The sequence below is a fragment of the Culex quinquefasciatus genome, chromosome 2 (genome assembly GCF_015732765.1).
Source record: "Culex quinquefasciatus strain JHB chromosome 2, VPISU_Cqui_1.0_pri_paternal, whole genome shotgun sequence".
NCBI lineage: Eukaryota > Metazoa > Arthropoda > Insecta > Diptera > Culicidae > Culex > Culex quinquefasciatus.
Window position 1 is genome coordinate 75,462,801 of NC_051862.1, and position 13,333 is coordinate 75,476,133.

The 13,333-nt window shown below is 36.7% G+C and overlaps 2 protein-coding genes across 3 annotated transcripts in view; one reads left to right on the forward strand and one right to left on the reverse strand.

The window, feature by feature from the left end:
• LOC6054058 (kin of IRRE-like protein 1) overlaps nucleotides 1-13,333 on the forward strand; it is an 807,298-nt gene that overhangs the window by 479,960 nt on the left and 314,005 nt on the right. The window lies entirely within an intron of this gene.
• Nucleotides 4,129-13,333, reverse strand: part of LOC6038852 (protein yellow) — a 33,057-nt gene continuing 23,852 nt past the window's right edge. The window contains exons 2-3 of the mRNA XM_038257416.1: nucleotides 12,479-13,167; nucleotides 4,129-5,398 (exon numbers count right to left, since the gene is read on the reverse strand). Of these exons, the coding sequence (XP_038113344.1) occupies nucleotides 4,332-5,398; nucleotides 12,479-12,959 (1,548 nt within the window). The 5' untranslated portion in view covers nucleotides 12,960-13,167 and the 3' untranslated portion in view covers nucleotides 4,129-4,331. The remainder of the gene's footprint in view (nucleotides 5,399-12,478; nucleotides 13,168-13,333) is intronic.

Genomic DNA, 13,333 nt, shown 5'->3' on the forward strand with positions numbered 1-13,333 from the left:
CAGCTCTCCAAAAAAGCAGCCCCCCTTCAGTTCTTATCTCACCTCTCCCTCGCTGGACAACAGTCCCTAAAAAAGTGGCACCACTGGAGCGGCAATCTGTTGCCTACATCTGTTCAAACATGGTAATAATCCATTTTTCATCGTCCAGTTGGCCGAGCAAGCAGCTTTGCCTGCCCCTCTAATTAGCGTCCCAAAAGGGGGACCTTGGGTAAATAAAACAATGGCAATAATTTCCCCCCCAAAATTTGCACGCATCAACAGACGACAAAGAGCGGCGCGAGTTATGGCCATGAAAAAAGAAAAAAAAGGAGGGAAACCCCTCGCCAGAAGGTAGAAATGAAAAGCCAACTTCTTGGGAAGCGGGAAGCCTTTTGAGAGATGTGCACACACACACACACACACACACACTCATACACAAAAAAGGACACTTTTCCAAGGTCCAATAGATTTTATCTTTCTTTTCTTTTTTATCTAAGTCAATCCAAACTCAGGTAACTGAGGGCAGTTTGGGAAATGTTTTACCGTAAAATTGGGAGATTTTGTTGATTTTGAACTTAAACCCCTAAAAGTATGCTTCTGTAACAGGAATGTTTCACCAAGAAAACAAAATCAGAAGAATTTGAAGCACCCCAGGTTACGGTTCGGCTTGTAAATAAAATTCAAATTGCTTGAGTAGCACTTTATTAAGCTTCTTTGTGCCGCTTTGTTGACTCTTGAAGAATGGTTCGGCGAAATATTTATTCTTTGAGAGTCATCTTTTCTTAAAAGAAGGATACCTTTTGAAACCATAATATCATATCAATGCGAAGCAGTCCGAAGTTAGGTAACCATGGAAGCACGTGTTCATCCCGCTTCAGTTCATGCGTTATGGCAACGTGTCTGGTGTTGCGCCTGGTGGGTAGGCAATGCTTGGACACGTGTTGATAGGGGGATTCGATTGCTGTATCCCAGTCAAACCGATTCAAATTCTGAAACGGATTTCAGTGCGAATCGTTTACGAATTCTGTTTCAACCTCATATTGAGTAAATTTGATAATGCTTAGTATGATAACTGCTTTTGATTTGTGGTTCATTTAATTTGATGGAAAATCGTAAAACTGAAAAACCGAAAATTGTTAGTGCTCTTTAATGTCTCGGACACTTTGCAAATGCATATCAACCAAGAAATTAAATTTTCAAAAATTTTTGAACATTTTAGTTTTTTTCGCATGGTTGCGTAGACTTTAATCGTAAATTATTTCAAAAACAGGCTTTAAATTAAAAAAAAAAACTCACAGAAATTCAAAATTAATTTGAACCTAAACATGCTTTAAAATACTTTCAACTCAGAAAACTCAGATAAATATGAATTTTTAATTGTGTCCAGTTACTCTAATACCTAGCAAAGATCATCAAATGGGAGAGGGGTAGTAGCAGGGATGCCACTTGTTTTTTTTAAATGTCTGTAAAAAAGTCTGTGTATGTCTGCGCATTTGTCTACAATTCAAATATATCAATTCACAGTCATTGAAATTCATCAGAAATTGCGTTTTTAAGCATTTGAAGACTAACGAAATAAGTTTCGACAAAAAAGATTACAAAATAATAATTTAATGAAGTTTTTTAAAAGTCTGTGCACCTCAGAAAATGTCTGACACAAGCTCAAAAGTCTGTGAAACACAGACAAATCTGTGTATCTGGCATCCCTGGGTAGTAGCAAAATGCAATATAAACAATTTGTAAATAATTTTTAATGACATTTAACGGAACCAAAAGAAATAACTTGTATATTTAGTATTAACTATTGAACTATTGAAAGTTGATAAAATACTTAGCAATATTGTTTCTTATACTTAATAAGACATTTTTTGCAAAATATCTTAAGAAAAATGATGAGTTAATTTTTAATAAAATGTTATTTTCGTGATTAAAGTTGTATTTTCGTCGTTATTTTTTTTTTTTTTTTTTGCTATAAATTGAATTGTCCTTTAATCCGAGATTTCAACAATCAGAAGTAAAAAAATACATCATACAGTTAATGCTTGATGCTTGATGTTGGATACTAAAATGAATGTGCAATAAAAAAAGGCAAAGTTATATTTCAAAATTGTTAATTTAAATAAAATAAAATTCAAAGTAATACTGCAGAATGGAATAAAATATACAAAATATTTTTAAATTTGATATTTTGATATTAAAATAAATTAATCAATCGATGAATTATTATTGTTTAAAAAATTCGATATAAAAAATCAGTTATTTGGCCAAGAATATCATATGTTTATATAGTTGTCACAAAGCTTGGTTACAATTATACGAAATTCAGACAAAAAATAACTTAATAATTTTAAGAATAAGAAATTATTTCTTTGGTCTAATTAATTTTCTGATCGATTTGGTTTCTTCGGTACAGATGTTGGTTTTGATTAGGACTTATCTGAAAAAAAAAATAATAATAATAAAATAAACCATTAAAACAGTGGTCCGAAACCGAAATCTAGCGTGACAAAATTGATAGCGGCCACACGTTAAGATTTAGAGCTTCAGTGTCTTCGAGACAAATGATCAGAGTCAATTGGGGCATCTTTTGGTATGGTGGCCATTAGGGTGGTCCAAATTTTAGGGTGGTTCAGAATTTTTATTTTGACGGGATGACGAGATAGCGCTTTGGTGTCTTCAGAAAAGTTGTAGAGAACACCATTCTGAGCAACTTTGCTCAAGAGTACAAAGCTGTATCTTCAAACGGGAAGTTTCTAGAGACATTTTTTTAATTAAGGTTGAAGTGTTTATGAAAAAATGAGTTTTTTGAATTTATTAACTCAAGCTTGTGTCGTAGCCAGTTGATGTCTTCTAGACTTTTGTAGAAATTTAATTTAATTATTTTGTTGATTCCTGAAATATTTCAGCCAAAACTTGTTTCCTTTTTTACAACCACAAGATCATTTTGTACATTTTTGGGTCCTTCTAGACAATTGTAGAGCTTGTCAAAATGAACATTTTTATTCTTGAAAAATGAATTTTGGTCAATTCTATCTAAAGTTATGGGCAAAAAACGGTTAGAAAATGCTCATTTTCAAATAAGTTAAACAAAAAAAACCTCCGAGAAAAAATTTTTGGTGCTGCACCTTGGAATCCCACAAAAAATCAAAATATTTTTTATGGATTCCAGACATGCTAAATATGATTTTAAACGCAGGAAAATGCATTTCTAATTGTTTTCAGTTGGTTTGACTTCTATTTCCTTTAAAATTTTGAAGTTTTTTGAAATATTTTTTTGCTCCTTATTTTTCAGACCAATTTTGAAGGGGGGAGCGAGGGGTGGCAACAAAAATTTTGAAAAATATTTGCAGCGGCCTTATCACTCAACATTACAGTTTCAGATTTTGGATTTTGTTTTGAAAATATAAAATTGTAAAGGTTTGTATTTTAATAAAAAAAACTCTTCATTGCATACTTCTAAAATTTAATGCAACGTTCTCTTGAAATTTATGAATTTTTAAAATTTGTTGGTTAACATTGAAAATCGGACCATTACCATTACGAAAAAACTAATCTTTGGTGTGTCTTAGACAATTAGTCGGGAATTTTTCTACTCTTTTAAACCATAAAATTAAACTCAAAGAGTCTATTATTCGGATATGGTGCACTTTTTCAAAAAAAAAAAAATATCTTAAGTTTTTTTCGATTGAAAATTTGATTTTTTAAACAACTCGGAGGCATAATGCCTGATCATCTAAAGCTAAAAAGAAGTTTTTATTGGTTTATTAAAACATATTTAAAAAACCTAAAAATACGGATTTACGGAATTCTATTTATTGTGATAAAATTGAATTAAAAGAATGGGTTGATTTTGTTGGGAGTTTAACTATTTTTTATTAAAACCATTATCCAATAACTACAATTTTGCCGAAGACACTAAATCGATCAGAAAATCCGATTCCAAGATAAAGATTTTCTACACCACTTGTGTATGGCTAGCTGCTAAATTTGTATAAAGTTTTGAACAGACAAACAAATGATGTCAAAGTGACTTTTTTGGTAATAGGAAAGCCCCACACAAAATTTAAGAAAATTCAAAAAGTAAATTGTGAGTGTGCGTGAAATCAACTGAATGGTTTTTTTCGGATTCAAATAAAGCCCAAGAAACTTAACTTTGCACATTTTTATTTCCAGTTTAGAACTGCACAATATCAACACATCACGGCTCAGTACGAGTCCATTTTTAAAACTATTTACACTTCTTCACTTATTTACACAAGACAAAAAAAAGTTCGATCTTCCTTATCACTGTAGTTAAGATACTTTTACGGTAACTGAAATCTTCGCCATCAACCCCTCGTCATCTTCCATCCTCAAACCGCCAACATCTTCACCACCACAGCACAAACCACCATCGTCAGCAGACTTCCAACTCCGTTTGCCGCTCCACTCCTTCCAAACCCTAGCACTCCTGCCGTCTCCAACCTGCTCGATACCGGCGTCGTCGAAGAAACTCCTGCTCCGTAATGCACCAGACTATTATCCACCTCCCCATCGTACTTGTACCGCACATCGTTGTTAAACACATTGTCCGGCGTCTCCACGTAACTCAACGCGTTCGTTTTAGCTCGCAAAATCCGGAAGTTGACCTCGTCCGAACGCAGCTTACCGGCGACAAAGTTGTGCAGTCGGTTGGTTATGGCGTAGATATAGCCCTCGTGGTCAAATCCCATCCCATCAACCCACTGAATGTGCGTTCGATCTCGAGCCACCACAATCTGGTTCTTGGCCGTGAACGGAGTGTACGAGTCCCACCGCGCGATCGAGTGCTCACCGAGCAGTCCGTAGTACAGCTCACCCTGGTTGTCCATGATCATACCATCGGTCTGAGAGCTCTTACGACCGTAATCCGTAACCGACTCCAAAATATCCCGCGGACTCGCCTTCAGCACAAACTCCGGATCGCGCAGCAGCGACGCCGGCAACGAGTACAGATGGTAGCTCGACAGTGGACTGTAGTACACGTTACGCTCGTAGTTCTGGTTCCCGATCAACGGGTCAACCTGCGGGTCCAGATCGCTCTGCGCGTGCGGGTTGTAATACGGTCCCAACGCAATCGCATCGATGTGAATCGAAAAGTTCAGTTCCGTCCCGTTAACCGCGAACCTGACCGCATTCTGGGCCGCCCTCATCGAGTTGTTCTCCCGGACCTTCCAGGCGCGGTTCAACCTTCGTGAAAACACCACAATCCCCGGATCAGCCCCGCTGTTGTCCGTTATGTAAGCAAACCCACCGAACGCGTCGTCCACCACGATCTTGTTCAGGTAGTTGACACCGCTGGGGACAATTTCCGCGGGAAACTCGTACCGCCAGACGACGGTTCCGTTGCGCTTCAGGTCCAGCAGCAGGATCTTCGGGGGGCAGGTCACGTGGTTGGTTCCTGTTGAGCGTGGGAAGATAAAGGGAAGAAACGGGAAACGACAAATTATTATGACATCGGCGTGGATGATTGATTGTTTGCGGCGCTGATGATGTAAAGATCGATAAATTTGCATTACTCATTCGATGATGGGAGGGATCGGGTGATCGAGTGATGCACGACTTAATTGATTTGTGATACGTGAGTGTGGAATGGGAGTTGTTTGTTTGAATACGGGGATGAGTTATTTTCATATAGGTGTGATTATGTAGTAGCTTGCAGTTCAAGATTTTAATTAAAATTAAACAAATGAATAATTTTAAGCACTGTTTACTTATGATTCGGATTAAGAGGAAAATAGTTCCTCTTGTAACTGTTGTAAATGTTCTTTTTTTGTATTTTATTTTAAATTATTTGTTCTGTTTTCCTCAGATAAGCAACCCTCTCAAGAAAGAGCAAAATCTTTGTTTTTTTTTGTATTTGGGTCGTTGCAAATATTAATTTTTTCCATACAGTTTTTGTTAAATTCATTTTTTTCCTGCGAAAAAACAATTTCAAAAGATTAATTTTTGAAAATGTAATTATTTTTTATGTGCGATTTTAAGAAACCTAAACGATCAGAAAATTCATTCTCATGGTACAGATTTTGGAATTTTTTGAAAAGCCTTTTCTTTATATAGCTGAGCAGTTCTCTATAGGATTTCAGTCATTCGATTTTTTTTAGTATTTTTTAATCCGACTGAAACTTTTTTGGTGCCTTCGGTATGCCCAAAGAAGCCATTTTGCATCATTAGTTTGTTCATATAATTTTCCATAGAAATTTTGCAGCTGTCCATAAAAAAATGATGTAAGAAAATTCAAAAATCTGTATCTTTTGGAAGAATTTTTAGATCGATTTAATGTCTTCAGCAAAGTAGTAGGTATGGATACCGACTACACTGGAAAAAAAAGATAAACGTTAAAAAAATTTGGTGAATTTTTATTTAACTTTTTATCACTAAAACTTGATTTGCAACAAAACACTATTTTATTTTATTTTTTTAGTTTTTGATATGTTTTAGAGGACATAAAACGCCAACTTTTCAGGAATTTCCAGGTTGTGCAAAAAATCGAAGGGTGGAGTCGGCAGCACTGCCAAGTGTCTGGTTGGTCGTTTTGTGGTCCGAGTTTGTCTGCATTTTCTACCGGTTTTTAAAGTCCGCTAGTGAAAATTTAGTGTTTAGGGGAATGCTTAAGCCCTGTACCGCCGCGTTTTAGTGGAATTACTAAGTTTCTTAGGAATTTATGATGTAAATAACCCGCATAATCAAAAACCATCGGGGGAATAGTCCAAACTATATTACTACTAAAAGAGATGTAGTTACCACATACTTAACCATTATCATATAGTTACGGCACTATACAAAACCATAACGAAACTGATCGTCAAATGATGACGTTTTTATTGAAGTAAATCTAATGATTCTAACTATTTTTGAACTATTTGGGGTACAATAACCTTACACTAAACAGTTCGGATTGTTTAGACAACGTGACTCAACGAAAAAATGTACAAGTCCAAAAAGTTCAAACAATTTATCAACTTTATTGAGAACAATATAGCAAAATTCCACAGATTTTAGATTTTTATAGTCAGAACCTGTAAGAACTAAAAACCTACTATAAATGCTATAGTAGAACACAATTGATGGCGGCCACATTTTTTTCGATAAGTTTGTATAATCCAAATAATTTGTCAACTTACATGAAGTAAAATTACTATACACCATACTATTTTGAATTAAAAATTTCTATAAGTCCAAATAGTTCAAACAATATTTCAATAGTATGGAGTACAATTACAGTTTGTTATATAATCCAACTATATGTTAAACGATTGGTACAAAAAATTTCAACTTTTATCAAGTAAATTGATCACAGTCGATTCCTCTGGATGATAGAGAACCTTCAACACCCCCACTTCTCCTCAGATTATCAGAAAACTCCCCAAAAGAAGAAAAATGTTACGAGGGCTCATGAAATTGACTTTCACTATTCCAGAAAAAGTAGGCATGCTGTTCTTACCATACACCAAAAATATGTGTACTACATGGTGGACTATTACTGTTCACTATAAAATGAGTCAATTGTTTGGACTACTTGGACTTATCGAAAAATACTTGCCCCGAGCTTGCTCCTTCTAACACAACATGTCACCAAAACCACTGAAAAACCACCAACAGATATAGATCAATCGGATAAGGCGGCAGCAGTTCGGCAGCAACGTAAATAACATCACATATAATGGCGGTAAACATTCACCAACTATCGATAGAACTTAAAAATCAAATTTGATTATATCCGAAGTAGTTATCACAACAATTGTAGGGTTCATTTTTGCGGTCTTTTTTAAAGTGTCGGCAAAGTAGTGTCGGTAAAGTAGTTTTTCAGAAACTATATAGGAATAGTCAATTTTTGGGCAATGACTATTTGACGTAAAATCCAAGTTTATAAAAATATTTACATATGTATGAAAACCTCATATAGTTTTCTGCCTAACAACTAATTTCTCATATAGTAAAATCGACCAAAACTATTTTGGGAATGGAATTAATGGTTTGATATATCGTACATATATAGTTGGGTTACAATTTAATGAATAGTAGAGACCATTTGATAAATAGTTGAGTAACTATTTGTCATAAAGTAGTTATATAGTTCATGACTATGCGGGAAGCGATTTTAAAAAAGCTGCGGCTGACATTGTTTTCATTTTGGGCTTTCATTCTACGGAACGGGCCTGCAGGAAAGTGAAGAAAATTTCGGGGCTAACTTCTCGCTGTTTGATATTCCCGCAGGGATCGATGTTTTATGAAATGTCAAACTGTGTATCGTTTTTGCTTGTATTGCTCTTAAATATTTGAATTTGTTTTGCAATATTAGTTGTGAAATTGTGAAAAATATGAATGTGCGACATGCTCCATTCAGATTCACGCGTTTTCAGTGCAGTGTGTGTGGCCCGAAAAAGGTGGTAAATGGGAGCCTTTGTGACGAGGAGGAAGGAAGAAGACCGAAGATGCTTTTGTGCGGTTCTTTCTCACTATCTGTGGTTCGTGTGTGCGCTTTTTGGCTAGCCGATGACATTGCTCGGCGGCGCGCCAAATATTAACGCTGCGAAACTTGTTTTTGGGTGCTGATGCTGGTGGAACGTCACAAAATCGGGTGAGCCAATTCCAATAGGATTTTTTTCTGTGAATGTAGAAGTGCGAATGATTGAGCGTGAGTGCATGAGTGAATGAGATTGAGCCAAAACAACAGTTACTGATCCACACAACTATGTTTGAAAGTGGTTGTAGAAGTTATTTAGAAAGTGTTGCCAATTATCATTCAATGTAATGTTATTATATTTTGTTGTGATTATTTAGTTTTTTTTAATCTTTATTAAAAAAAACATTTTTGTTCAAGGTTTTTTTATTTCAAGAAGCTTATTTAAGATATCTTTTTATGTTGTTTCGGCTCATTAGTGAGCGGTTGCGTGAGAAAATCTTTTTGATTATAACTTTGATTTTTAGCTTCAAAGGTTAATAAGTATACAAAAAATCACCACGCAAAACGTAATTGAAATCGCGTTCGTACTCAATAAATTCTATACGTTTTCGATCAATTTTGTTACTCTGATAAATTACACACTGCTTTCTTTTTTATTTCACGCGTTTTTTACTTTTAATAAGTTTTTTTAGAGAGTTGAATTTTGATGGTGAGGCAGCGCGCACTCCTTGCAGGATTATTCGTGTTTCGAGCGTAATTTTTCAGTGATTGGGTTTTTTTGCGCTTTAATTATGATTACATTAATTGTTTTGTGATTTTAAAAGCCCTTCCTATATCACCGTTGATCAGAAGGTACGGCGTCGGGTAAATTGTGCAAAAAACATTACTCGCTATAATGTTGAAGTCTAAAAATGTAAATTAGGTTATGTATGTATGAGAGTGTGAATGAGTGTATTTGTTCTTTTTTTATATTTAGCCCAAAAAATATTTAAAACCGCGTAAAATCTACAGAATCGGTCGATAAATCCAAATCATATCTCATTGAAAATAATCGTCATTAGGATCATTATTTAATTATTAAGTATACGCGTTCTTGACCATTTTTCTGTCGTTTCGTTAGTTTGTCAACTGTACCAGTAAATAGAACCAATCCAAATAATGTGTTAAATTTTCACGGTGGAAAACTCATTTCTATAGAATCGTTTATCGAAAGACACGTTGACATTTAGGACAGACCATTAGCGCACGTTTTTGATTTTTTTGATTCGATTGCGGGACCTCGCGGTTACTCTGCAACATGTTTTTCTGAGCTTTTTATTGGATATTTTATTTTTAATAAGTCACAAGTATTTTTTTCCAACTCGCGTCATCTAACTTGTACAAACAGTAAAATTTACTGATAAGTCCAGCCCATAGCACTACTGCTCGGTTGGCACGCGTACGATTAAAAAACTTTTTTAAATAATCAATTAATTATCTTTCCGCAGCCGGCTGCCTAAGATTTAAAATTTTCAACCGATAAACAAAATGCTCATGGTCACATCACTGCCACTCGTGAATCCTGACCTCATACCCATCTACTAACCCCCTCAAAACTCATGTGATACTTTGTCGGAGAAGCAGTCGATTGGGCGGTCTCTATCACTCAAGTATCGGACTAACATTCCCATCCACTTCCCCGTGACCCTACCACTGGTCGTGGCCGGCGCCGCTATTGATCAGCATGATAGGGGCCTTTGAGAAGTTGCGAAGCGAGGAAAGATAGCGCCCACTCATCTTCCACGGCTCGTGGATGTAACTTCTGGAGGTCCTGGTCAATAACGGAGTAGCAACTGCGGGTGGGCACCTATGCTTATGCTTATGCTTATGCTTATTTCCAGGTTGTGCAAAAAATCATTGACCGAGCTATGATTTTTTTAATCAATATTGATTTTTTCAAAAAATCGCAAAAAAAATTCACCTTAATTTTTCGATGTAAAATCAAATTTGCAATCAAAAAGTACTTTAGTGAAATTATAATAAAGTTCACCGTTTTCAAGTTAAATCCATATTTGAGTGACTTTTTTGAAAAGCTGAGAAAATTCTCTATATTTTAATTCTTCGGACTTTGTGATACGACCCTTAGTTGCTGAGATATTGCAATGCAAAGGTTTAAAAATAGTAAAATTGATGTTTAATAAGTCTCACCCAAATAGCTCACCATTTTTCAATGTCGATATCTCACCAACTAATGGTCCGATTTTCAATGTTAAAATATGAAACATTTGTGAAATTTTCCGATCTTTTGGAAAACAATATTTTCAAAATCTTCAAATCAAGACTAACATTTCAAAAGGGCCAAACATTCAATATTACTATAAAATTAATTAATTAATGGTGGGTTGTTTTGGTGGGATTAAGAAAACTTCAATTTTCGTGTTTCTTTTTCTTAAAGCGGCTCTATCTCAGCAACCCGAGGTCCAATCTTCAATGTCTCTGAGACAATTTTCTAGCAAATTTTCTGAACTTTTCAAAAAAAATATTTTTAGAAACGGTAACTCATGGTCAATATTTTTAAAAATTGAAAAACTGCAAATATTTCGATAAAATCAAACTTTCGATGGCTATTTTTGAAAACCCTTTATCAAAAAATCTGTGAAGTAATTTTCGATTGGAATTTCCATTTTGCATTAAAAAAACAATGCCAAACTTGTTTTTGCATGAAACTTCGATTTTTTCCAAAAATCTCTATTTTTTCAAAAATTCATAACTCGGCGGCAGATTTTTTTGACCATGTTTCTCTATGGCTCAAAAGTTGCGGATTTTTGTCCCCTAAAACATATAAAAAAAATCTCGAAAATCAAAAAATACGTATTTTGGGAAATTGAGTTTTTGTGAAAAAAAAGTTGATTAAAAAATCTGCCATTTTTTCCGTGTACCTATTTTTTTCTCAAAAGTCCTCAACAATACCTACAACTTTGCCGAAGACACCAAATTGATCAGAAAATTCACTCAAAAGTTACATACCATTTTTGTATGGACAGCAGCCAAAATTGTATGGAGACTTGTATGGATGAACCAATCACACAAAATAGTTTATTTGGTCATAGGGAAGGCCCCCACAAAGTTTGAGCCAAATAAAAAATACAAATAAAATCCATTTCCGGTTTTGGTAGAGAATTGCTCATAGAGTGTTTTGTCCAAGCTTCCCTGCACCGTGCGGTACACGCGGTTCAACTGTACCTCGGGTTTGCTTTGCGCCTGCTTTGTTCGGTTTACACCCGTACCCGACTCACACGAACCGAGGGTATTTTGGTTCATCGTACCAGCGCACCACGACACTCTCGGTTTGCCGCGTCGGTTTTGTGTCTGGCACTCACCCATGGCATGAACCCGGTATATGAGCCAAGGTGCTTCACTCGTCACGAGCCGAGGTACGTGTCGTGGTACGCGCTGGCGGTACAAAACGGGTTCAATACCACGACACGTACCACGGCACGCTGTGTTTATGCCATGGGTGAGTGCCAGACACAAAACCGATGGGGCGAGCCGAGAGTGTCGTGGTGCGCTGGTACGATGTACCAAGATACCAATACAAAAATGGGTTCAGGCACGTGCCGAAGCTAGAAAACCAAACCCGCGGTGTGCGTTGGCACTGGTGCATGGGAAGCTTGGTTTTGTCAAAAAGTTGTTTTGAAAATGGGCACTGAACATTTGGAAACTCACATTGAGTTACTGTTTTGAATCATAAAATTTAACCACGTAATTATTCGTCACGTATAAGCCAAAACGAATCTTTTTGACTCCCATACGCGTATTTTTAAAAAATCGCAAACACTTCATTTTACAGCACTTTAGAATTAATAACTATGTCACGCTTGAGCTTGAACATAGCTTCATACTTTGTTTTTGTTTACAGCTTTGGGGTTCATTCGGAAATCACGTTACGCGAGAATCTCTTTTCAGCACCCAGATTAAGAGGAATTTCGCTGTCTTTATATCATTGTTTTGCATTTATACGAAAGAGATAAATCATTTTCTGATTATGTTCTATGCTAAGGTTTTGTTATATTTTGTGTTTGAAAATTCACTCACCCCTCTGCAGCGTCTCGGTCCGTCCCGAATCAACCACCCACATGATCCCGTACTTGTCGATCGCGATGCCCTGCACAAACTGCAACGCCGAACAGTTCCCGCGCTTGTTCATCTCCCACGACGGAAACGGCACAATCTCCGGATCGGTCCGGCCGTTATTCTCCGGCCGCACAAAGTACCCCAACGTGGCGGGAACTCCCGCCAACATGCGGGGAACCGTCACGTACAGGCGATTCGCGTGCGGTTTGCAGTCCGAGATGAGCACGTTCTTCGGGATGTACGCCCCATGGTACAGGGCCCGAGCGCGGTCATCCTCGGTCGGGTAGGCAAAGTCCAGAACGTTCCACTCGTACACCACTCGGAACTGGCGGTCCGCTTGGTTGGTGGGGGTTGAGGGGGTCGGTGGGTTCAGGATTGGGTCCTGGGCGGACACTACGAATACCAGCAGGGCTAGGAGACCTGCTACCGTTGAATGTCCCATGGTTTAAAGTTATACACTTATTTTAGTACAATTTAGTACAAAACACTGAAAAAAGTCTTCACGCGTAATTTACGCGATCAACACTCAAAGCAGGTCAATCCACAACTGTGTGACTTGGAGTCGTGACTTCAGCACATCGTTCCTGGCGAGGCCCCACAGAAAAGTTGGTGATTTCAATTAGCACGATTTAGTACAGCGATGAGTTTGTCTGAAAGAGAAAAAGAGATACACTGTATCAACAAGTTGAAGAAATAATTTGAAGCGCTGAGAAGAAGAGGAAGACTTGTTAATTTAATTATTGCGAACTTATTTGGGTTTTGAGCACTCTGACTGCTGAGCGTGCAAAACTTGAGTTTCGATCTTGATTTGAAAGT